Genomic DNA, 25,683 nt, shown 5'->3' on the forward strand with positions numbered 1-25,683 from the left:
GTACCAGGCAAGGGGGGCAAAGGGGTGTAGCAGGGGGTGTGGCAGGCAAGAGGGGCAAACAGGTGTAGCAGGGGGTGTACCAGGCAAGGGGGGCAAAGGGGTGTAGCAGGGGGTGTGGCAGGCAAGAGGGGCAAACAGGTGTAGCAGGGGGTGTACCAGGCAAGGGGGGCAAAGGGGTGTAGCAGGGGGTGTGGCAGGCAAGAGGGGCAAACAGGTGTAGCAGGGGGTGTACCAGGCAAGGGGGGCAAAGGGGTGTAGCAGGGGGTGTGGCAGGCAAGAGGGGCAAACAGGTGTAGCAGGGGGTGTACCAGGCAAGGGGGGCAAAGGGGTGTAGCAGGGGGTGTGGCAGGCAAGAGGGGCAAACAGGTGTAGCAGGGGGTGTACCAGGCAAGGGGGGCAAAGGGGTGTAGCAGGGGGTGTGGCAGGCAAGAGGGGCAAACAGGTGTAGCAGGGGGTGTACCAGGCAAGGGGGGCAAAGGGGTGTAGCAGGGGGTGTGGCAGGCAAGAGGGGCAAACAGGTGTAGCAGGGGGTGTACCAGGCAAGGGGGGCAAAGGGGTGTAGCAGGGGGTGTGGCAGGCAAGAGGGGCAAACAGGTGTAGCAGGGGGTGTACCAGGCAAGGGGGGCAAAGGGGTGTAGCAGGGGGTGTGGCAGGCAAGAGGGGCAAACAGGTGTAGCAGGGGGTGTACCAGGCAAGGGGGGCAAAGGGGTGTAGCAGGGGGTGTGGCAGGCAAGAGGGGCAAACAGGTGTAGCAGGGGGTGTACCAGGCAAGGGGGGCAAAGGGGTGTAGCAGGGGGTGTGGCAGGCAAGAGGGGCAAACAGGTGTAGCAGGGGGTGTACCAGGCAAGGGGGGCAAAGGGGTGTAGCAGGGGGTGTGGCAGGCAAGAGGGGCAAACAGGTGTAGCAGGGGGTGTACCAGGCAAGGGGGGCAAAGGGGTGTAGCAGGGGGTGTGGCAGGCAAGAGGGGCAAACAGGTGTAGCAGGGGGTGTACCAGGCAAGGGGGGCAAAGGGGTGTAGCAGGGGGTGTGGCAGGCAAGAGGGGCAAACAGGTGTAGCAGGGGGTGTACCAGGCAAGGGGGGCAAAGGGGTGTAGCAGGGGGTGTGGCAGGCAAGAGGGGCAAACAGGTGTAGCAGGGGGTGTACCAGGCAAGGGGGGCAAAGGGGTGTAGCAGGGGGTGTGGCAGGCAAGAGGGGCAAACAGGTGTAGCAGGGGGTGTACCAGGCAAGGGGGGCAAAGGGGTGTAGCAGGGGGTGTGGCAGGCAAGAGGGGCAAACAGGTGTAGCAGGGGGTGTACCAGGCAAGGGGGGCAAAGGGGTGTAGCAGGGGGTGTGGCAGGCAAGAGGGGCAAACAGGTGTAGCAGGGGGTGTACCAGGCAAGGGGGGCAAAGGGGTGTAGCAGGGGGTGTGGCAGGCAAGAGGGGCAAACAGGTGTAGCAGGGGGTGTACCAGGCAAGGGGGGCAAAGGGGTGTAGCAGGGGGTGTGGCAGGCAAGAGGGGCAAACAGGTGTAGCAGGGGGTGTACCAGGCAAGGGGGGCAAAGGGGTGTAGCAGGGGGTGTGGCAGGCAAGAGGGGCAAACAGGTGTAGCAGGGGGTGTACCAGGCAAGGGGGGCAAAGGGGTGTAGCAGGGGGTGTGGCAGGCAAGAGGGGCAAACAGGTGTAGCAGGGGGTGTACCAGGCAAGGGGGGCAAAGGGGTGTAGCAGGGGGTGTGGCAGGCAAGAGGGGCAAACAGGTGTAGCAGGGGGTGTACCAGGCAAGGGGGGCAAAGGGGTGTAGCAGGGGGTGTGGCAGGCAAGAGGGGCAAACAGGTGTAGCAGGGGGTGTACCAGGCAAGGGGGGCAAAGGGGTGTAGCAGGGGGTGTGGCAGGCAAGAGGGGCAAACAGGTGTAGCAGGGGGTGTACCAGGCAAGGGGGGCAAAGGGGTGTAGCAGGGGGTGTGGCAGGCAAGAGGGGCAAACAGGTGTAGCAGGGGGTGTACCAGGCAAGGGGGGCAAAGGGGTGTAGCAGGGGGTGTGGCAGGCAAGAGGGGCAAACAGGTGTAGCAGGGGGTGTGTACCAGGCAAGGGGGGCAAAGGGGTGTAGCAGGGGGTGTGGCAGGCAAGAGGGGCAAACAGGTGTAGCAGGGGGTGTACCAGGCAAGGGGGGCAAAGGGGTGTAGCAGGGGGTGTGGCAGGCAAGAGGGGCAAACAGGTGTAGCAGGGGGTGTACCAGGCAAGGGGGGCAAAGGGGTGTAGCAGGGGGTGTGGCAGGCAAGAGGGGCAAACAGGTGTAGCAGGGGGTGTACCAGGCAAGGGGGGCAAAGGGGTGTAGCAGGGGGTGTGGCAGGCAAGAGGGGCAAACAGGTGTAGCAGGGGGTGTACCAGGCAAGGGGGGCAAAGGGGTGTAGCAGGGGGTGTGGCAGGCAAGAGGGGCAAACAGGTGTAGCAGGGGGTGTACCAGGCAAGGGGGGCAAAGGGGTGTAGCAGGGGGTGTGGCAGGCAAGAGGGGCAAACAGGTGTAGCAGGGGGTGTACCAGGCAAGGGGGGCAAAGGGGTGTAGCAGGGGGTGTGGCAGGCAAGAGGGGCAAACAGGTGTAGCAGGGGGTGTACCAGGCAAGGGGGGCAAAGGGGTGTAGCAGGGGGTGTGGCAGGCAAGAGGGGCAAACAGGTGTAGCAGGGGGTGTACCAGGCAAGGGGGGCAAAGGGGTGTAGCAGGGGGTGTGGCAGGCAAGAGGGGCAAACAGGTGTAGCAGGGGGTGTACCAGGCAAGGGGGGCAAAGGGGTGTAGCAGGGGGTGTGGCAGGCAAGAGGGGCAAACAGGTGTAGCAGGGGGTGTACCAGGCAAGGGGGGCAAAGGGGTGTAGCAGGGGGTGTGGCAGGCAAGAGGGGCAAACAGGTGTAGCAGGGGGTGTACCAGGCAAGGGGGGCAAAGGGGTGTAGCAGGGGGTGTGGCAGGCAAGAGGGGCAAACAGGTGTAGCAGGGGGTGTACCAGGCAAGGGGGGCAAAGGGGTGTAGCAGGGGGTGTGGCAGGCAAGAGGGGCAAACAGGTGTAGCAGGGGGTGTACCAGGCAAGGGGGGCAAAGGGGTGTAGCAGGGGGTGTGGCAGGCAAGAGGGGCAAACAGGTGTAGCAGGGGGTGTACCAGGCAAGGGGGGCAAAGGGGTGTAGCAGGGGGTGTGGCAGGCAAGAGGGGCAAACAGGTGTAGCAGGGGGTGTACCAGGCAAGGGGGGCAAAGGGGTGTAGCAGGGGGTGTGGCAGGCAAGAGGGGCAAACAGGTGTAGCAGGGGGTGTACCAGGCAAGGGGGGCAAAGGGGTGTAGCAGGGGGTGTGGCAGGCAAGAGGGGCAAACAGGTGTAGCAGGGGGTGTACCAGGCAAGGGGGGCAAAGGGGTGTAGCAGGGGGTGTGGCAGGCAAGAGGGGCAAACAGGTGTAGCAGGGGGTGTACCAGGCAAGGGGGGCAAAGGGGTGTAGCAGGGGGTGTGGCAGGCAAGAGGGGCAAACAGGTGTAGCAGGGGGTGTACCAGGCAAGGGGGGCAAAGGGGTGTAGCAGGGGGTGTGGCAGGCAAGAGGGGCAAACAGGTGTAGCAGGGGGTGTACCAGGCAAGGGGGGCAAAGGGGTGTAGCAGGGGGTGTGGCAGGCAAGAGGGGCAAACAGGTGTAGCAGGGGGTGTACCAGGCAAGGGGGGCAAAGGGGTGTAGCAGGGGGTGTGGCAGGCAAGAGGGGCAAACAGGTGTAGCAGGGGGTGTACCAGGCAAGGGGGGCAAAGGGGTGTAGCAGGGGGTGTGGCAGGCAAGAGGGGCAAACAGGTGTAGCAGGGGGTGTACCAGGCAAGGGGGGCAAAGGGGTGTAGCAGGGGGTGTGGCAGGCAAGAGGGGCAAACAGGTGTAGCAGGGGGTGTACCAGGCAAGGGGGGCAAAGGGGTGTAGCAGGGGGTGTGGCAGGCAAGAGGGGCAAACAGGTGTAGCAGGGGGTGTACCAGGCAAGGGGGGCAAAGGGGTGTAGCAGGGGGTGTGGCAGGCAAGAGGGGCAAACAGGTGTAGCAGGGGGTGTACCAGGCAAGGGGGGCAAAGGGGTGTAGCAGGGGGTGTGGCAGGCAAGAGGGGCAAACAGGTGTAGCAGGGGGTGTACCAGGCAAGGGGGGCAAAGGGGTGTAGCAGGGGGTGTGGCAGGCAAGAGGGGCAAACAGGTGTAGCAGGGGGTGTACCAGGCAAGGGGGGCAAAGGGGTGTAGCAGGGGGTGTGGCAGGCAAGAGGGGCAAACAGGTGTAGCAGGGGGTGTACCAGGCAAGGGGGGCAAAGGGGTGTAGCAGGGGGTGTGGCAGGCAAGAGGGGCAAACAGGTGTAGCAGGGGGTGTACCAGGCAAGGGGGGCAAAGGGGTGTAGCAGGGGGTGTGGCAGGCAAGAGGGGCAAACAGGTGTAGCAGGGGGTGTACCAGGCAAGGGGGGCAAAGGGGTGTAGCAGGGGGTGTGGCAGGCAAGAGGGGCAAACAGGTGTAGCAGGGGGTGTACCAGGCAAGGGGGGCAAAGGGGTGTAGCAGGGGGTGTGGCAGGCAAGAGGGGCAAACAGGTGTAGCAGGGGGTGTACCAGGCAAGGGGGGCAAAGGGGTGTAGCAGGGGGTGTGGCAGGCAAGAGGGGCAAACAGGTGTAGCAGGGGGTGTACCAGGCAAGGGGGGCAAAGGGGTGTAGCAGGGGGTGTGGCAGGCAAGAGGGGCAAACAGGTGTAGCAGGGGGTGTACCAGGCAAGGGGGGCAAAGGGGTGTAGCAGGGGGTGTGGCAGGCAAGAGGGGCAAACAGGTGTAGCAGGGGGTGTACCAGGCAAGGGGGGCAAAGGGGTGTAGCAGGGGGTGTGGCAGGCAAGAGGGGCAAACAGGTGTAGCAGGGGGTGTACCAGGCAAGGGGGGCAAAGGGGTGTAGCAGGGGGTGTGGCAGGCAAGAGGGGCAAACAGGTGTAGCAGGGGGTGTACCAGGCAAGGGGGGCAAAGGGGTGTAGCAGGGGGTGTGGCAGGCAAGAGGGGCAAACAGGTGTAGCAGGGGGTGTACCAGGCAAGGGGGGCAAAGGGGTGTAGCAGGGGGTGTGGCAGGCAAGAGGGGCAAACAGGTGTAGCAGGGGGTGTACCAGGCAAGGGGGGCAAAGGGGTGTAGCAGGGGGTGTGGCAGGCAAGAGGGGCAAACAGGTGTAGCAGGGGGTGTACCAGGCAAGGGGGGCAAAGGGGTGTAGCAGGGGGTGTGGCAGGCAAGAGGGGCAAACAGGTGTAGCAGGGGGTGTACCAGGCAAGGGGGGCAAAGGGGTGTAGCAGGGGGTGTGGCAGGCAAGAGGGGCAAACAGGTGTAGCAGGGGGTGTACCAGGCAAGGGGGGCAAAGGGGTGTAGCAGGGGGTGTGGCAGGCAAGAGGGGCAAACAGGTGTAGCAGGGGGTGTACCAGGCAAGGGGGGCAAAGGGGTGTAGCAGGGGGTGTGGCAGGCAAGAGGGGCAAACAGGTGTAGCAGGGGGTGTACCAGGCAAGGGGGGCAAAGGGGTGTAGCAGGGGGTGTGGCAGGCAAGAGGGGCAAACAGGTGTAGCAGGGGGTGTACCAGGCAAGGGGGGCAAAGGGGTGTAGCAGGGGGTGTGGCAGGCAAGAGGGGCAAACAGGTGTAGCAGGGGGTGTACCAGGCAAGGGGGGCAAAGGGGTGTAGCAGGGGGTGTGGCAGGCAAGAGGGGCAAACAGGTGTAGCAGGGGGTGTACCAGGCAAGGGGGGCAAAGGGGTGTAGCAGGGGGTGTGGCAGGCAAGAGGGGCAAACAGGTGTAGCAGGGGGTGTACCAGGCAAGGGGGGCAAAGGGGTGTAGCAGGGGGTGTGGCAGGCAAGAGGGGCAAACAGGTGTAGCAGGGGGTGTACCAGGCAAGGGGGGCAAAGGGGTGTAGCAGGGGGTGTGGCAGGCAAGAGGGGCAAACAGGTGTAGCAGGGGGTGTACCAGGCAAGGGGGACAAAGGGGTGTAGCAGGGGGTGTGGCAGGCAAGAGGGGCAAACAGGTGTAGCAGGGGGTGTACCAGGCAAGGGGGGCAAAGGGGTGTAGCAGGGGGTGTGGCAGGCAAGAGGGGCAAACAGGTGTAGCAGGGGGTGTACCAGGCAAGGGGGGCAAAGGGGTGTAGCAGGGGGTGTGGCAGGCAAGAGGGGCAAACAGGTGTAGCAGGGGGTGTACCAGGCAAGGGGGGCAAAGGGGTGTAGCAGGGGGTGTGGCAGGCAAGAGGGGCAAACAGGTGTAGCAGGGGGTGTACCAGGCAAGGGGGGCAAAGGGGTGTAGCAGGGGGTGTGGCAGGCAAGAGGGGCAAACAGGTGTAGCAGGGGGTGTACCAGGCAAGGGGGGCAAAGGGGTGTAGCAGGGGGTGTGGCAGGCAAGAGGGGCAAACAGGTGTAGCAGGGGGTGTACCAGGCAAGGGGGGCAAAGGGGTGTAGCAGGGGGTGTGGCAGGCAAGAGGGGCAAACAGGTGTAGCAGGGGGTGTACCAGGCAAGGGGGGCAAAGGGGTGTAGCAGGGGGTGTGGCAGGCAAGAGGGGCAAACAGGTGTAGCAGGGGGTGTACCAGGCAAGGGGGGCAAAGGGGTGTAGCAGGGGGTGTGGCAGGCAAGAGGGGCAAACAGGTGTAGCAGGGGGTGTACCAGGCAAGGGGGGCAAAGGGGTGTAGCAGGGGGTGTGGCAGGCAAGAGGGGCAAACAGGTGTAGCAGGGGGTGTACCAGGCAAGGGGGGCAAAGGGGTGTAGCAGGGGGTGTGGCAGGCAAGAGGGGCAAACAGGTGTAGCAGGGGGTGTACCAGGCAAGGGGGGCAAAGGGGTGTAGCAGGGGGTGTGGCAGGAAAAAGGAGAGGGAGTGATTACAAGAAGAGTGTATCTGAAATAAAGTATATTTAAGAATGAAACCTACATCAAAACAATCGCTCAATAAATAAAATAATTAGTTATGTAAAAATTGCAACAATAAATGTTTACCCTGAAACACTAAGGTAACAATTTTGAATTTATATAAAGCGTTTGTGTGTCATTACATGATTCAAACCAGTGCGCAACTTTCGCTATAATATTTCAAGCTGCTAGCTCTTACCACTTTTGCACAAATTGCGAAACAATTTCTTCAATCCAAAACAAATGACACCCATTTTTAATTCACTGCATCAATTTGTGAGTTATACGATGTGCCCTGTCAGGGCGCAACTTTCGTTAAAACATTTCAACCCGCTAGCTATTACCGCTCTTGCACAATTTGGAAAATAAATTTTTCAACCAAAAGAAAAGGTCGCCATGTTGAATTTACTATTTTCATTTCAGTATCATTACATGTCCCCTGCCTAACACCAACTTTAACTAGAATATTTCAACGCTCTAACACTTAACGATTTTGCACAATTTGCGTAACAATATTTTTCAACCCCACAAAAACGCCGTCATTTTGAATTTACAGCAAAAATTTGTGTGTTATCAGAAGTGGCCTGCCAGGGCGCAACTTTCAAAAGAACATTTCACCCCGCTAGATCTAAACGCTTTTGCAAAAATTGCAAAACAATTTTAAAATCCCGAAAAACGCCGACATTTTGAATTTAATTCAACCGTTTGCGTGTCGTAGCATATGCTACAACTTTTATTAGAACAACTTTTATTAATTCAACTCGCAAGCTTATACCGTTTTTGCACAATTAGCGACACACCTTTTTCAACCCAATTAAAAGGCCGCCAATTCGAAAATATATGAATGTATAAACTTATATTTATATATATATATATATATATATATATATATATATATATATATATATATATATATATATATATATATATATATATATATATATACATATATATATATATATACATATATATATACATATATATATATACATATATATACATATATATATATACATATATATATATATATATATATATATATATATATATATATATATATATATATATATATATATATATATATATATATATATATATATATATATATATATATATATATATATATATATATATATATATATATATATATATATATATATATATATATGTATATATATATACTTTTATATATATATATATATATATATATATATATATATATATATATATATATATATATATATATATATATATATATATATATATATATATATATGTATATATATAAATATATATATATATATATATATATATATATATATATATATATATATATACATATATATATATATATATATATATATATATATATATATATATATATATATATATATATATATATATATATATATATATATACATATATATATATATATATATATATATATATATATATATATATATATATATATATATTTATATATATATATATTTAGGTATATATATATATATATATATATATATATATATATATATATATATATATATATATATATATATTTAGGTATATATATATATATATATATATATATATATATATATATCAATATGTATCAAAATATATTAAAAAAGGTACTTACATATTTTTAACAACAAGCATACATGCTGTTTGATATCACAACGATCAATTGTATATCTCACGATGTGTCCTGTCTGGGCGGAACTTTTCCAAACACATTTCACTAAGATAGCTCTTGCCGTTTTCGAACTGTTAACAAAACACGTTTTTAAACTGCTTAAAAAAGCCACCATTTTGAAATCACCACAATCACTTGTATTTCATTCGATGTGTCTTCATTTTATGTATGTCTAGGCGCACCTTTCACTAGAACATTACTGAACGCTTACTCTTACCGTTTGGTTCTGCCTCCTGTTACCGATAAGATGGGATATATATGTGCTTTTTGGTCTCTGCGTAGATAACGGACAGTGACCCCGTGGGTGCAAACGATCACGAACTAATCACGAGCTAATCCGAATCCTTCTTCGGCCAAGTAATTTAACGATCGGAGTTTTTTCACACAAACACACGCAATGTCCACTAGCTTTTACCGTTTTATACTATTAAAAAAACTCATTTGTCGACCGCCATTTTATGTATGTCTAAGCGCACCTTTCACTAGAACATTACTGCCCGCTAATTCTTACCGTTTGGTTCTGCCTCCTGTTACCGATAAGATGGGATATATATGTGCTTTTTGGTCTCTGCGTAGATAACGGACAGCGACCCCGTGGGTGCAAACGATCACGAACTAATCACGAGCTAATCCGAATCCTTCCACACAAACACACGCAATGTCCACTAGCTTTTACCGTTTTATACTATTAAAAAAACTCATTTGTCGACCGCCATTTTATGTATGTCTAAGCGCACCTTTCACTAGAACATTACTGCCCGCTAATTCTTACCGTTTGGTTCTGCCTCCTGTTACCGATAAGATGGGATATATATGTGCTTTTTGGTCTCTGTGTAGATAACGGACAGTGACCCCGTGGGTGCAAACGATCACGAACTAATCACGAGCTAACCCGAATCCTTCTTCGGCCAAGTACTTTAACGATCGGAGTTTTTTTCACACAGCACACGCAATGTCAACTAGCTTTTACCGTTTTACACTATTAACAAAACTTATTAGTGGACCTCCAAAAACGATCGCCATTTTATATATCGCTAGGCGCAAGGTTCACTAGAACATTACTGAACGCTAACTCTGACCGTTTGATTCTGCCTCCTGTTACCAATAAGATGGGATATATATGTGCTTTTTGGTCTCTGCGTAGATAACGGACAGTGACCCCGTGGGTGCAAACGATCACGAACTAATCGCGAGCTAATCCGAATCCTTCTTCGGCCAAGTACTTTAACGAACGGAGTTTTTTTCACACAGACACACACAAGGTCCACTAGCTTTTACCGTTTTACACTATTAACAAAACTCATTTGTCGACCGCCATTTTATGTATGTCTAATCGCACCTTTCGCTAGAACATTACTGCCCGCTAACTCTTACCGTTTGATTCTGCTTCCTGTTACCGATAAGATGGGATATAAATGTGCTTTTTGGTCTCTCCCTAGATAACGGACAGTGACCCCGTGGGTGCACACGATCACGAACTAATCACGAACTAATCCGAATCTTTCTTGCGCCAACTGCTTAAACGATCGCAGTTTTTTTCACAAAGCCACACGCAATGTCGACTAGCTTTTACCGTTTTACACTATTAACAAAACTTATTAGTCGACCACCAAAAACGATCGACATTTTATATATCGCTAGGCGCAAGTTTCACTAGAACATTACTGAACGCTAATTCTTACCGTTTGATTCTGCCTCCTGTTACCAATAAGATGGGATATATATGTGCTTTTTGGTCTCTGCATAGATAACGGACAGCGACCCCGTGGGTGCAAACGATCACGAACTAATCACGAGCTAATCCGAATCCTTCCACACAAACACACGCAATGTCCACTAGCTTTTACCGTTTTATACTATTAAAAAAACTCATTTGTCGACCGCCATTTTATGTATGTCTAACAGCACCATTCACTAGAACATTACTGTCCGCTAACTTTTACCGTTTGATTCTGCCTCCTGTTACCGATAAGATTGGATATAAATGTGCTTTTTGGTCTCTTCGTAGATGACGGACAGTGACCTCGTGGGTGCAAACGATCACGAACTAATCACGAACTTATGTGAATCTTTCTTGCGCCAACTGCTTAACAATCGGAGATTTTTTCACACACATCTAGCCTTTACCTTTTTACACTATTACCAAAACTCATTAGTCGACCTCCAATGCGACCGCCATTTTGTATATGTCTAGGAGCAACTTTCGCTAGAACATCTCAGCCCGCGAACTCTTACCGTTTGGTTCTGCCTCCTGTTACCGATAAGATTGGATATAAATGTGCTTTTTGGTCTCTCCGTAGATAATGGACAGTGACCCCGTGGGTGCAAACGATCACGAACTAATCCGAATCTTTCTTGCACCAACTGGTTAAACGATCGGAGATTTTTTCACACAAACGCACGCAATGTATTGAGTTAAAAGACAGTCACACCAATCAGCAAAATGCCGAAGTAGCGTATACATCCACGGGGTCACTGTCCGTTATCTATACAGAGACCAAACAACACATGTATATATAATCCTTCCTTCGCCCGAACCAGCAAGGAGATCTGAGGTTTATCGCCGTCAGAAACTTTCTCAAAAATCACTGGATAAAAGAACGAGTAATAGCTGTAGTTACAGCCACGGATGGGCAGGTTCGACGCACGACAATACCGACCGCAAATCATCTTTTAGAACGACTGGCCACTAAGGTATCAGTACTAGACGTGGAGTGCCAAAATCACGAGGTAAACGAAAGAATAGAGAGTGCCTACCAAAGTAACACCGGCGGGGATAAGGTAAAAATGTATGAAAGCCCTCGTCCGACAGCATGGGTTGGTGTCTGAGGAAATTAGCATTGACAGCACTTAGATTGACAGCATTTAGCCGATATTTTTTGTTCTCAACTAGAACAAACATGCTATAGATCATTTAATCAAATGTACATTATTGAATTTGACCGTTCAAAGTAAAAATTAAGAGGGTTGAGCGAAGGGGTTGTTGAATGTTCTGGAGTTGTTGGGTGGGGGGGTTAATATTTTGCATAAACCTCTCTCCCCAACCACCAATCGGGTTGTGGTTTGGTGAGGTGGGCTGGGTTTGGGTGGGGGAGGGGGTCGTTGGGTGTACGAGGGGTTGACATTTTGCATAAACCCTCCCCCCCCCCCCCCAACCAACAACTCCATCCACTCAACAACACCCCCATCCTCTTACAATTAATTTTTACTTTGAACGGTCAAATTCAATAATGTGTATTTGAATAAATGAACTATAGTATGTTTGATCTAGTTAAAAACAAAAAATATCGGCTAAATGCTGTCAATCTAAGTGCAGGCAATGCTAATTTCCTCAGACACCAACCTATGCTGTCGGACGAGGGCTTAAATACATTTTTACCCTTTAAACTTTTAAACCGAAAGGATAATCGACCTAAAAAGCCAGAGCGTGCATCCAGCAGACCTTAACAACCGATATTCACAGACAGGAAATAAAGAAAGTACCTCTTTGTTGCGTAATCGCTGAGGTTGAAAAAAAAGGTTTTCAAATTATTTTCAAATGCAAGCATTGCATTCGCAATAAAGATCAAACCAAAAAATCGTCTGGTACTGTCAAATTCAAAAATATGTACATAAATAAACGAACTAGCGTGTAGTAAAACTATGTACTGTACAAATAAATCGAACAATACACTATAAAAAGTTCCCAAAATAGTAGATTGCATATGATCGGGGCAAATTTTGTCGAAATTCAACCAATGCTATCGAGCGAAGGCTTAAATTCATTTCAGCCAACAAGGGAGGAGTGTGATTACATTATTCCACATACGATGCAAACACACTCACTTAATCGGATTTTAAAGCGTTTCTAATAAAAAGTATAGACAGAAATGTAATTATATCCAATTCGTTATTTAATGTATTCCAAAACACACGTTTGCTGCATATTTTATTTGTACCATTTGATAATTTAAATGATATGAAAAATATGATATCACAATGCAAAGGATGCGTGATATAATCTTAACAACGATCTGTTATTACATTTTTGGTTGTTGTTATGTGATCAATTTATGTTTTACAAAATCTATAATTATCAGAAATAGCCTTGATATTAAATTTTGAAAACTCAACTCAAAAAAGCATTTTGATGCATGGTCGATGCAAAAAATAAAACTAAAAAAACAATCAGTGTACCTGTGTGTCCAGTATTTAACAATAGCTTCATGTACAGTTATTCGGATTGCTACAAAATGCACTTCAACCTGATTTTAATTTACAATACAATTTACAATCGCTGCATCACATAAAGGAAGTTAACATCATTATTCAGTTTACGATAATAACCACTTTATTACGGATACGTTTATGATTATGATTCTAGACATTATCCATTAAGAGGATCCTTGACATTACCCGATGCGTATTCGAATTCGTTGGCCAGTTTTTGACTTTTTACAAGAATTTCAAAAGTCTAGATCTACATATCCTTTCGGAAGTTGTTGTGATCTTAGTTCAAATGAATTCGTTCAACGCAATTAGCGGTTTCATCAAAGAACATCTTTTCAAACAAACGGTCGTCAACGAAAGTGCTGCGGCAAATTCTTCACAAATTAGGTGCACGAAAACATCAACATACTGGCTTACAGTCCAATAGTCGCTAATGGCGAACATATAATTTGTTACATTTAGGACCGCACAACAGATGCAGATTTTAGTTCAATATACAGCGCAACTCATCTTAATGGTTCCTTGATGCCGATCATCATTTAGTGGAACATGTCCACGGCTCGCCATTTATTACACATTCATTCTACAGCTCTGTATGTTGCGAGGGAAATTTCTTCAGTACCGCGTGATACAAGTTATAAAATGCGTATACAGATACAGACAGAATTACAATCAGAGCCCCACCAAAGGCTACGCTTAAAAAATTTCCGTCAATAATCCCGCTGCAATTTGAGCTGCGAGTATGAGGGTTCCACAATTCCGAACCGGCACTTGTACTTCCGCTGTTGTTTCCGCTTTGTCGTTCGGCGATTAATCGTTTCATTGTATTCAGCCGCTCTCGCAGCACTTCAACCGATTCCGATGAGAGATCGTCTGAAATGTATCGACAAAATTTTAGTTTGATTACCTTTTTTTCAATTTTTACGCAAAATTACCATCACAAAGATTCGCTGCAACTTTGGAAGTGGTTGATTTTGGCACCGACATGTTTCTACCCAGTTTGCAATTATTGTTGCTGTACTAGATCGGGAATATACAGATAACAAGAGGTAAATTATTGATTTTTGTTCCAGATTTTTGACATTTCGTTTTGGGACACGCCCGCACCTGCGCCGCACGACTGCCAACATCTGGTCCAACCTAAAATGTTTTCTTTCACAACCAACCATAGCAAGAACAAATATTTGTAAATTTAAAAATACATAGATATATAAATTTATTGTAGCAAACAGTGGTTAAGTTACACCACTTGCTCAGTTCTCCTTCGTACAATGTCGTGCTTGTCGTTTTAGTTATAAGATTTGTTTGCGAAGGTTTTTAAAACCGATTTAGAAACGTACATTGTATAGTAATTTTTAATTCTAGACACAGCTGTTGCAGCTGTTGATGAGCTCGTGAGATTCGCTAGACCTGAGATAAATGTGGTGGCACGTGATCGATATAATTGGCTGGAAATTGCCCTCTTTTGCCATTAATTTCACCGTAGAGCCATTCCGGTGAAATTTGATGCAGAACCGTAATCAAATCATATCGCTAAAACAAACCAGATACTCACACGTTTGTTTTCCACCAACTTTTGATCCACACTTACCTTTAGTGTAAGGTCATCCGGAGTTTCCGCTTTGAAATCGTACAATGCTCGTGCGACTGCACCATTTGTGAAACCGTCATTACCGCCAAGTGGTACTTTTACCTCAATGTAATTAGCAGGAAACATTCCTTCAAGCCCACGTTTGTCGCGACCCACGTACCATTCACTGTTGATACGCCCAAGAAGATAAATCTTTTCATTCGCCTACAGATACAAATCTCATGTTATATACTCACAAACATAAAATGCATGTACTAGCACGCATGAATCTGTACCATACCTTGAAATTAAGATCATTCACAGTTTCGCTGAAGAAATCATACAGTGCGATTCCATACGCCTCTTCAAAATTTGTCCCCGACGTCGGTAAAGCTGGTGGAGGCGGTGGAGCTATACTAGGCATCGGTGGGCTTTTTCGACTTTCCGATCCGACGAAATTGTTGCTAGGGAGCAGTGGTTTGATAATAGTCGGAAAAGAATTCATTGGTTCTTGTGACAGCTTCACAGTTTGACCATTACATAATGGATCGACAAAATCACTCTGCTGTATTTTACTGTTAACTAGCGGAGCACGAATTTGAGCCCATCCCGTCGTCGATGTGGAACCGCTCACGATCATCGGCACAGTTTGAGGATTTGCTTCAAAAGGATCCACCGGTGTGCCTATGCTGCTGTAATTACTTTCGCATGCTACTACAAAATCATCCTCGAAGCCACTCTCAGTTTGAGAAATATTACCATTATTTGGACAAGAGTAATTTGAATCCGAGCTAAAACTTTCAACACTTATGCAATCACTACAAGACTTCTGTGTAAACGTTGGTGAACTGGGTGGTGAATCAAAGTTTATAAGCTGCATCTCCACCCCTCTAATAGTCGCTGCAGGCGACCCGATGATTCCAGTTCCTCTACCATTGCTGCAATTACTGTTCAATTTGCCAACCGTTTTCGAAGATGCAACAAACGTTGTTGAAGACTCGGACGGAGGCGACGATTTTATGGAACCAAATATGGGACTGGATTTTTGATGCAAAGCTGCAGAGCTTCCTGATGTGCTGCCACCAGTGTTAACGCGCTTTTGGCCAAATAAACTCGAAAAAAGGTTTAACGATTGTGGTTGGCCAGGTTTTTTCAACGGTGCAGCAGTAATTGGAATAGAGGCCAGTTTTGGTGGTGGTGGTCTAGGAGGTGGAGGTTTTTTTACCATAACATTTTGATGTTGGGCTGAAACTTGTGGAAGTTGTTTACTAGAACCCGCCATTTGTGCCGACGTGCCGGTTGACATGCTATCAAATGAAACGCCATCCCAATCCGTCGTCGGTGTATAGCGCATCGGAATGGCCGTATTACGCTGCGGTGGGGGCGGTGCTGGTCTCGAAGGTATAGTCATGTTTCTGGATAAAGAGAATGAGAGAGAGAGAGGGGGGGGGGGAGTGAGAGAGAGAGAGAGAGAGAGAGAGAGGGGGGGGGGGGGAAATGAGAGAGAAATCAAAATGAATTTAACTGAAAATAAGCGTTTTGTTAAAAACATTTGAAACGAATTAATATCACTAGATAACAACTTAGATTGCTCCACTTGTCTTTGGATTTGAGAAATCCCTACTATGAAATCCGCCCATTCATTAACCGATATGAAAATAATTTACTTTAAATCACTGCGTTGAGGATACACTCACACAGAAGCAACAAAACAAGGGTCTCTTCTCATCTATAACATTTAGCAATTGTTCGCCAGCTACTTTGATAGTGTTTCCTTTGTTTAAGTTTTCAACTTTTCCATAATTCTCGAATATTCACATCATGGACAGAAAAACATACGCACATCATCGTTATCCTATTGCAATAACAATATCATATTACGCACCATACCTACCTACTCATGAAAGATATACTCAAAAAACATACACAATACCAAGTTAGATCAAACGGAATCCACTTGAAACCACTTAAATTTAGACGTCTAGAACGATGATGTTTCGCAACAAAATTCCACTTAAAACTGTAAAAAAATATGAAAGCCACGAAAAGCTATCGAATGACTAACACAAAAACCTCACGGTACATTCCAACACAATGATATCGAAGGCTAAAATGACATCGTCATTTCAACATCGTACAACATCATAATTTAAGGTTTTATCATATCACGCATAGCAGCATGCATAGCATAGCCGAATAGAAGCCGTATGCATTAGCTATAGGACAATATATTACAATGGCACAGTGTAAAACGGACTATGTTCAACTTTTCAAATACACAAATAAATACAATCGTGAGAAGATCGGACACTAAACGCCAAAAACATGTTTAATGTGTACATGAAAAAGGTTAACTCACGTCACAAACATCGGACACTAGACGTCAAAAACATGCTCATAGGGTACTTAAAAAGGTTAGTTCACATTACAAGAGAAAATGAACAATTTTTAAAAATGACTATACTCTATCTAGAATATTTCACCAATGAAGTTGTGAAAGAGCAACCAATAGAGTCACAATTTCAAATCGTAAATACAAGAAAAGCGCGCGCGTCTGGCAAGAAATAAGCATTTTTTTCTTTTACCGAAATTTATTTGACAGATAAGCAGACAATCTTGACCGAAAGGTCAATATGTATATTTGCTTGCATATTTTTCCCATCAGCTAGCCCAAGATTCTTTCGAGCTTGGTTTTTATGGAATCGAAAAACGACGTGTTTGTGTTTGATGGCATAAATCGTACGGGTTAGCGACCAATTGTATGCTGAAATAGTGCTGTAAGTGCTGTGCTTTACTGATGATATGCAAAAACGCTTGCTTCATGTTGCTACATTATGATTTTCTCTAAATTTGTGGCTATTCTAACCACAGAATTCAGCTTCGATTTGCGGTGCGGTGCGCGTCAAGTACAAGGCATCACACATCACATTCTCAAAGCTAGGTAAGCTTGGTGGCAAGAGCGAGAAGGCGAAAACAAAATGGAGCGCGCTTGTTTTTGACGGCGACTTGCACGAAGCGTCTTGCGCGAAAAATGTGTAAATTAGCGCCATTCCATCTCCAACGAAAGGTGCAGTAAATTGATATATATATTGCTTAAGATGAAAGATCGATGTAATGGAATCTGGTTATAATGCATTAATCATTAAGTAGAGTCTTGGGATGTGGAACATGCACCGATAGACACGCGTCCTTTTTTGTATGCTTAAATGCTATCCGGTAAAAATGGTGTATTAGTTTTTATTTACAGGATTTTTTACTTGTTTGTTTGCTGTTTTATTGAAAGTGTACGAATAGCGTACCTATGTGTCCATTGATTTTGCGAGCATAATTAGTATGTGCACTACCCTAGTGAAGAATACGCGCCAATTTTGTATAGGATATCAAAGCATCGCCGCACGCGTAAATTTTTGAATACCATGTGATGCAAACTTTTCTGTTTTCTGCATTTACAGATAGTGGAATTGTGAAATACAAATATTGCTGTTATAAATTTTCATTATCAGCGCGGTTTTCTTGGCAGAGGATGGAGCAGAGACAATCCCGAGATGATAGTGTATCCCAAGACGATGCAACGATAGCAACGCACAACGTTGCTCAAGCACCGCTGAAACTTGATGAAAATGAGACAAATGTAAACAAACAAACTGTCGTTGCGCAAAATGAACCGCCACCTGAAGAAAACAATGGATCAAATCGGGCAGCATCACTACATGAGGATGATAAAAGTGGCGCTAAGCAATGCACTCCGGAGCCTCAGGAAACGCAAATCGATTCCGTCACTACCGCGCCTCGTTCCTTCTCATGCAACGAGGAGGAGCGTGAGCTCAAGCTGTTGGAAATGGGTGGCGATACGGTGTCGACTGGTGACGGTAGAAGTAGACAGGACGAATTTGAAGCAGATGAAAAAAATATCACTGATCTCTCCGGAGAGGGGTCGGAGATATCACCAAAGGAGGATCCAATGGTCTCTGTAAAGGAAAACGATAAACGATCCCAGCCATTTGATGATACGAGCAATACGTCATCAATTCATTTACATGACATTGAAATGACAAATGTGGATGAGAACAGGGGGGTCAGGAGTGAGGATGATACGATGGAAGGAGGTGATACCGATCGTTCAATTGATCAGCCGTCTGCAATGGAGGATCCTTTTGACCAACTGCGACATGCAAGTAACGACGAAGAACCTACCGTTGATGATGACGAGGAACGCAACAAACAAACAGAGATTCCTGCTGAAAACACTACAACTACAGCTGAACGAGATAACAACGATTGCGACAACGTTATTGTCCCTGCTGCTGTTGATAATTATGATGAATTCAAACAGGTAGAAGAAAAAGGAGAAAAAGAAATCGTAAAGGACTCAGAACAAACTAGACAAAGTATTGCCTCTGGTGTTACTGCATCAACTGCTTGTGAAGAGGCAACAAGTAGTAGCATTGTGGTAACGACAAACGAAGAGAACATTTACCAAGAACCATTAATCCAAGATGATTTACAGGGAGGGGAGAATGAGCACATTTGTCTCCTACCGGATGACGAGAGAGCCATTTCGAACGAGCAACAACAACGTGCCATTCAACACGTGGAACATGAACCCACTATGACCGAATGCGAAAAAAATGACACAGCACCAACCTCTTCTAGCACCATTACCGCAAATGAAGAACCGGGCGGACAAGAAGGAGAAACAGAAGAGGAAGATGAAGAAGAAGATGCAGATAATGAAAAAGAAACTGAACGACAACAAATTCACCAAACCACCGCCGCAGAGGTAGTTGATGATATTCCAACGAAAAACCGTGTACGGGAACATGATGTTGCAACAGAAGCGGAATCAAACTCGTCGTCAAAGCAAGTGAAAAATTCATCAAGTATGGCTACGACCGAAGTATCGTTTCCGTCATGTTCTAAAGATAATCAAATCCGTGAACTAGCTTCGTTGGTCGAATCGGAAACATGCTTCCAATGCAACAAGACACAAACTCCCTGTCTATACACGCTAATGTGTGATAACAGCACCAACAATGATGGTATTCCTGCCGCCAGTGCACAGCAGCCAATGCAGCAACACTACATCTGCTCGTTTGATTGTGTCCAAACCATGCGCACCGAAAATCCCGGAAAATTTGAACTTATCCAGCGAAAAGTAACGATTGTTCCCATTTTCGAATCCCAAGAATCGTGTGTCCGCTGTGGCGAGCTAACTATGTGCAAATTTCGATATAGACAGGAACAAGGTAACTACGATTATTTGTGTGATAGCAAATGTGTTGAGCATCTGACTGCAATTAATCGTGACAAGTACAGTTTAGTGAGGAAGCGATATACTATCGTCGAAAGCGCCACGTTATCACCGAACGATGTTACAGATAAACGCTGCATACAATGTGGTGACACGAAACCGTGCCAGTACGCGTTCAATCAGGGCGATGATGGCGAACAGCAACTAAGCGTTTGTGCCGACTGTCTTGCCCTTTTTATGACTGAACATCCCGACCTCTTTCGATTGCATCGCCGTCGATCCGTACGGGTTCGCAATTTTCCCAAGGATAGTGCTTCGACAACAACGCTGGCCAGCACCACCACTTCAGCATCGTCCGGTGACGTCGAACGCAAGTTTACTGCCCGTACGGAAGAAGAAGCAGAAGCAGCACGGATCGAACGTGAAGCTTCTTTTTTGCGGCGGTGCCACGAATGTCACAAACCGCTGCAGATTCTCTCCAAACGTTGGCTACAGTGGGAAACGATGGAATTTTGCGATGAAAAATGTCTTGGAACCTACCAAACTGCAAATGGATCACACTGCGTGCAATGCCGGCACCTCGTATCCGTGAACAGTATGGGCAAGTTTTGCGTACGTTTCGGGGTTAATATTTGCCAATTTTGTAGCGCCAGTTGTTTGGAAAAGTACAAAAAAATACTGAAATCTTGCTCCTACTGTCTGGAGAACATTTCTCCGCGCGATAAGGGATACGAACTGCGAGTGGGCCGCGTTGGTGAATTGGGCGTGTTGAAAGATTTTTGCAGTGCGCTCTGCCACCAAACTTATCAGTCCTGTCTTAACCCGACGCTTAAGTACAAGCGTCGCATATGCGCGGTGTGTAACCACGAAAAAATGACCGCCGTGGTAGTTCATCTAGAAGGACGTCCACACTACTTTTGCAGTACACCCTGTTTTTCTGCGTTCAAGTTTGTCAACAATGTAAACCCGGACGAGTGTGCCATGTGTGGCGATTTCTTCGAGAGAAAATCGCTCGAAGCGTACACTATTTACCAACAGGGAGAGTCAGCCCAACTAGAACCGCTTGCTTTTTGCACGAAAATGTGCTTAAATCTGTATATTTCCACCAGTCGGCAAATTGTTCCGTGCAATTGGTGCAAAGTGAAAAAATACACTTTTGACATGATTTTACGTCCCTCTTCGATGCTGAGACATTGCTCGCTACATTGTCTAACACTTTGTGAAGTGTCTTGCAGCGTAAAGTTGTTGTCCTGCAACCACTGCAACCAAGTTAGGACTCCTCAGTACGAGCTGAACATGACAGATTCAAGCTTGCGCATGTTTTGTACCTACCAGTGTCTGATGAAGTTTCAAAGCCAGTTTAACAATAAATCGAAGTCAACTCCTCTATCCTCTGGAGAATCGGCCACGACCGGTGCTGCTCCGGTCCCCATGGGCATTCCAAAACGCATTCCCAGGGCTACGACCACGGCCACTATAACTGCTGTAGCCACTAACGCGTCAGCTCCTCTACCCAATGCTCTGAGAACCGAGAGCGTAACTGATGCTGGTGGTGGCGGCGTATCACTAACGACTGCTTCCAACAATGCTGCACTTCCACCCAATTCACCCCGGCTTAGAGGACGCCCACCCAAATCAGCGGTAACAGCAGCAGCGGGAGCAACACACAATGCAATTGTTTGCCATAGCATCAGCAACAACACCACAACCACAACTACCACCGTAGCCGCCGCCACCGTCAGCAACACAGGTACCGGATCCAACTTGCCGGTTATTGCTTCAGTTCATTCATTAGCTGCTGCAGTAGGCAGTCGTGGGACACGTGCCGCAACCATGCGCAGCTCAGCAGCCAGCTTAAATCAGAAAAATTGGCCAGAACTTCGCGTAGCGCTGGAGCCTCTACCTAATATACCCGCATCGGGGAGGATTTTGCTTAGCAGTATTCTTCCACCACCGCCGCCACCAACGCAAAGTGCTTCTCCAGTTAGCCGTAGTGAAGCTCCAGCTCTGGCCCCTCTATCTTGCTCTTCCATTGCTACCAACCCTGCTAGCTCACCCCCTCCACCGCCGGTGAAAGTAGAAACGCACACGCAGATTGTGACCATACCACCGACGCCGGTGCAGGTAGCAAATGCGTCTACTATGTGCAAACCGATGCAACTAACCAAGAGTGTATCATGCCGACCGATCCAATGCAACGTGGAGTGCCAAACGGAAAATTGGCTGCAGCGCAAGTTAGTCATTCCGATTCCAGTGCCGATCTACGTACCGGTACCAATGTTTATGTACTCTATGCCGACGCCTGTACCGGTGCCCATTCCGCTTCCGATTCCCGTACCAGTGTTTATTCCGACAACACGCAACTCTTCGGCCGGTATTATGAAAGAGATAAAAAAAATACAGGACAAAATGCCTTCCGATCCATACGAAGCGGAACTACTTATGATGGCCGAGATGGTAGCAGGAGATAAGAAAAAGGAACAAAGCGACTCCGACTCCGACGATCCTGGAGCGGGAATAGACGAACAGCACCAATACGCCGCCACCGGTACAAGAAGCCGCGAGGGGGCGGCGGTTGTGGTGGTTGGCGCCGATGGTATGCAATCCAACGCTTCGTTTAGTCAAGATCTAGTGCAGATGGCGCTCAAGATGGCTTCAAATGATTTCACCGAATCTCAAGTCGATCTCGAGTCGGCTATGCAAGCCAACACAATATCTCAGCAGCAACAGCATCATGTTTATACAGATCTGCAGCAACAGCAACACCATCATATGCAGCAGCAACATCAATTGCTTCTATTGGACTCGCAGCCAAGACTAGGTGGTAGTGGTAGTAGTACAGCCGCTGCGCTTGTCCAGCGAGGTCGTAAACGAGGTACCACCAATGCTATTGCGGGACAGCGAGGAGTAGGCGTTGTTGCTGGACTCAACAACAACAACCCGCCATCCAATAACATCACAGCTAACAAACGTATCAAGCGGGAACAAACCAATGAAGCAGTAGCTTCGCCCTCGGAACCACCGGCTCTAGAGCCATTGGAAAAACCAGATGCCAATATGTGTCTCAAATACACGTTTGGGGTGAACGCTTGGAAGCAGTGGGTGCTAACGAAAAATGCTGATTTGGAGAAAAGCTCCATCCGCAGAAAGCCGTTTAAATCCGATATTTTACAGCTAACAGCTGATGAGTTGAACTATTCTCTGTGTTTGTTTGTTAACGAAGTACGCAAACCAAACGGCACTGAGTATGCACCCGATACAATCTATTATCTTGTGCTAGGTAAGGTTTGCTACCAACAGCAGCATCCACAAAAAAACGACACCATACGACTGCTCATGTTTTCTATCTTGTTCATCACGCTCTGTTGCAGGAATCCAACAATATTTGTTTGAAAATTCCAGAGTGGAAAATATTTTCACTGATCCGTACTATGAACGGTTTACGGATTGTTTGGATGAAGTGGCTAAAAAGTTTTCAATGCTCTACAATGATTCTCGTAGGTTGCTGAAGGATGTTAAAAGGCAGGAGATTGGGAAAGCAGGTAATGCATGCGTGTTTGCTTTATTTTTACAGAGTTCATCGTCACGAGAGTAGAAGAGGAGCATCTCTGGGAATGCAAACAACTGGGAGCACATTCACCACATGTTTTGCTAAGTACGCTAATGTTTTTCAATACAAAACACTTCAATTTGGTTGTAAGTATCATGTAAAGCTTGCCCGATATTATTCTTAAACACAGCACCAGCGATAACTACGGTTGGTCTTTTTTTAGTCTGTCGAAGAACACATGGAACTTAGCTTTTCGCACATAATGAAACATTGGAAAAGAACACCTCCGCAGGGATCCAAAGCCACGGCGACAAGAAATGTATTGTTACGTTTCTATCCACCGCAATCATCACTCGGTAAGTTAGCTTCGTCGTTACACTTGCACACTTTCATGCTTTGCAACCTAAAAACTTTTCACCTCCTCACCGCACACATGTCTCGCCTAATCACCGTAGCTGCTAATGCACGGAAGAAAAAAGTCTATGAGCAATTGGAAAATGAAGAGGATCCGTTACGATGTCCGGTAAAACTTTACGAGTTTTATCTTTCCAAGTGGCAAGTATTGCTTATTACACTCTCCTTTTTATATTGATTTTAACGATTTTGCTTTCGCTTTCCGTTACAGCCCGGAAAGTGTAAAAACACGCAATGATGTGTTTTATTTACAACCAGAACGCTCATGCGTTCCAGATTCTCCTGTTTGGTACTCTACGCAGCCGCTGAGCAAGGAATCGCTCACCAAAATGTTACATCGAGTAAAAATGGTGAAAGAAATTAACATCGCCCTGCTTACTAGCTAATGAAGCGGAATGTGTAGCGAAATATAAAATTCATTTTTTGTTTAGTGTAAGATTATCAGTGCTCCTCTGCAATGCAATGATTTCCAGTGCAGCATGCACAAGGTGTGCGAGCGTTATCAAAAATAAATCATTGTTTAGTATTGAAAAATGAAAAAGGTTTTTACAAACAAGTCTGTTCTAAAAATTAGTAATGTTTTTCTTTCATATTTACGGAGTAATTTGTGTTGTGTACAATATTTGTTTATTCCAATCGCTACAAAATGCACCTACTACTCCTTGTCCCTCTCCCGCAGCGATTACGCAAGTTTGGCTGGTTTGGTAAACGTGCGCTTGCGTTTCAGTTTTTTTCTCATCAGTTCCAATGAGTACAACTGCGAGTGGATTTCAGCGAAAATATCTCTCTGTTCCTCTTCCGGTATAGTACTGCGGTATTCTTTCATGAGATCGTATTTTTCCCACGGTTTTGCAACTGCTGCTGCCTTCACACGTCTGCGTTCGTTGATATGCTCGTCAATGTTGGCCACACCAGCCAGGTCACATCGCTCCCAGCGAGCGTACCACGGCCTTGGTTTTAGTATCACTTTAATGTCGTTCACTGGTACCGGTAAACCGTCAGGTAGAATCTCTGGTTCCATGTTTACATCAAACGTACTAAACTCGTCCAGTGCGTCACGAAGGTACAGCAGATGGTCATCCAGGCGCTTCTCTAGCCGCATGACTTGAATTTTTTGCAGAGCTGGATCGTAAAGGTCATAGCTTATCTCGATTCCCTGGTGGTCGATCACGTTGCGAAGAATGAATCGAGCACGCAGCCCACACTTTTCTCTTAAAATACAAACACCTAAAAATCTAGCTGTTTTGTTTTCAGCGTGCGGATCAGACGATGTGACGGCAAGTACTGATCCTACGTAAAATTCTGGAATATCAATGTTTGCCCGACGATCCAACATATCCTTGCGCTCAAGCTTTTCGCGCACTGCATTGCGCCATTCTACCTTGGGGTCCGGCAGAAATTCTCTGTACACATGTCGATAATTTGGCGGAATCATGAACTTTGTTCGTTCGGTACCAATGTTACCACCAGCGTGAAGAGACCCTTTGGAGGATGGAACTCCAGCCAGTTTCGTTGAACAGCACCGGCAGGGAGTTGCGGTTTTGGGACTTTCTGTAAGATTTGAGGATAACATAGAGCGTCTTAATGCGAACCAAACAAGAAAAATCAGCACCGACATACCACTTATTGACCGCAACAGCACTGATTTTGCAAACAATAAACGTTTCTGACCAGCTGCTGCCGTTCCTTTTTGAAACCAGTTCATTTTTGTTGTGAAGTTGCAAACAACCAAATAACTTGAGACTTACGTACAAATCGCGTGATTACGTTTTTTGATATATTTCACTCAAGCGGTTTTCGTATTCGTTGTTTTGTCAAAACAAACTGTCACTGCTTGTACGCATTGGGACGTAAGCAGGTTTTTAAGCCGTTCTTAAAAGCTTCATTCGTTACTCATTTCATGGATACATTTTACTCATGCCAACTGGTGAAATACTGGGGTAATATTTTGTTTCGAAAAAAATGTACAATTTGTGTGTTTAGAACTTGTTGTGCTTCATTTGTTTTAAAAATTTACATAATTAGGAAGGGTTTGTTGTGTGTAGCAGCCTTCTTGTAACGTCCCACGTCAAGGTTGTTTTTGCATGACAGTAACAGTAACCCTAAAAGCGCATCAAAATCCTGCGCCCGTGTG

At 46.7% G+C, this 25,683-nt stretch overlaps 4 protein-coding genes across 4 annotated transcripts; 1 reads left to right on the forward strand and 3 right to left on the reverse strand.

The window, feature by feature from the left end:
• Positions 1–12,781: 12,781 nt before the first annotated feature.
• LOC128731950 (uncharacterized) lies at positions 12,782–13,776 on the reverse strand. The gene is made up of 2 exons (XM_053825109.1): positions 13,700–13,776; positions 12,782–13,637 (listed from the first exon to the last, which is right to left on the reverse strand). The coding sequence occupies exons 1-2, from the start codon at positions 13,749–13,751 to the stop codon at positions 13,348–13,350; spliced, it is 342 nt and encodes a 113-aa protein (XP_053681084.1). The 5' UTR covers positions 13,752–13,776; the 3' UTR covers positions 12,782–13,347.
• A 178-nt stretch (positions 13,777–13,954) lies between these two features.
• LOC128731190 (uncharacterized) lies at positions 13,955–16,269 on the reverse strand. The gene is made up of 4 exons (XM_053824295.1): positions 16,229–16,269; positions 14,636–15,749; positions 14,356–14,559; positions 13,955–14,297 (listed from the first exon to the last, which is right to left on the reverse strand). The coding sequence occupies exons 1-4, from the start codon at positions 16,234–16,236 to the stop codon at positions 14,169–14,171; spliced, it is 1,455 nt and encodes a 484-aa protein (XP_053680270.1). The 5' UTR covers positions 16,237–16,269; the 3' UTR covers positions 13,955–14,168.
• A 1,981-nt stretch (positions 16,270–18,250) lies between these two features.
• On the forward strand, positions 18,251–24,096 carry LOC128720938 (zinc finger MYM-type protein 4). The gene is made up of 7 exons (XM_053814640.1): positions 18,251–21,219; positions 21,298–22,865; positions 22,957–23,082; positions 23,160–23,281; positions 23,359–23,491; positions 23,591–23,690; positions 23,761–24,096. The coding sequence occupies exons 1-7, from the start codon at positions 18,296–18,298 to the stop codon at positions 23,933–23,935; spliced, it is 5,148 nt and encodes a 1,715-aa protein (XP_053670615.1). The 5' UTR covers positions 18,251–18,295; the 3' UTR covers positions 23,936–24,096.
• Positions 24,097–24,189: 93 nt separating this feature from the next.
• LOC128720945 (39S ribosomal protein L19, mitochondrial) lies at positions 24,190–25,254 on the reverse strand. The gene is made up of 2 exons (XM_053814647.1): positions 25,170–25,254; positions 24,190–25,100 (listed from the first exon to the last, which is right to left on the reverse strand). The coding sequence occupies exons 1-2, from the start codon at positions 25,252–25,254 to the stop codon at positions 24,232–24,234; spliced, it is 954 nt and encodes a 317-aa protein (XP_053670622.1). The 3' UTR covers positions 24,190–24,231.
• Positions 25,255–25,683: the final 429 nt, after the last annotated feature.

The sequence above is a fragment of the Anopheles nili genome, chromosome 2 (genome assembly GCF_943737925.1).
Source record: "Anopheles nili chromosome 2, idAnoNiliSN_F5_01, whole genome shotgun sequence".
NCBI classification, from domain to species: domain Eukaryota; kingdom Metazoa; phylum Arthropoda; class Insecta; order Diptera; family Culicidae; genus Anopheles; species Anopheles nili.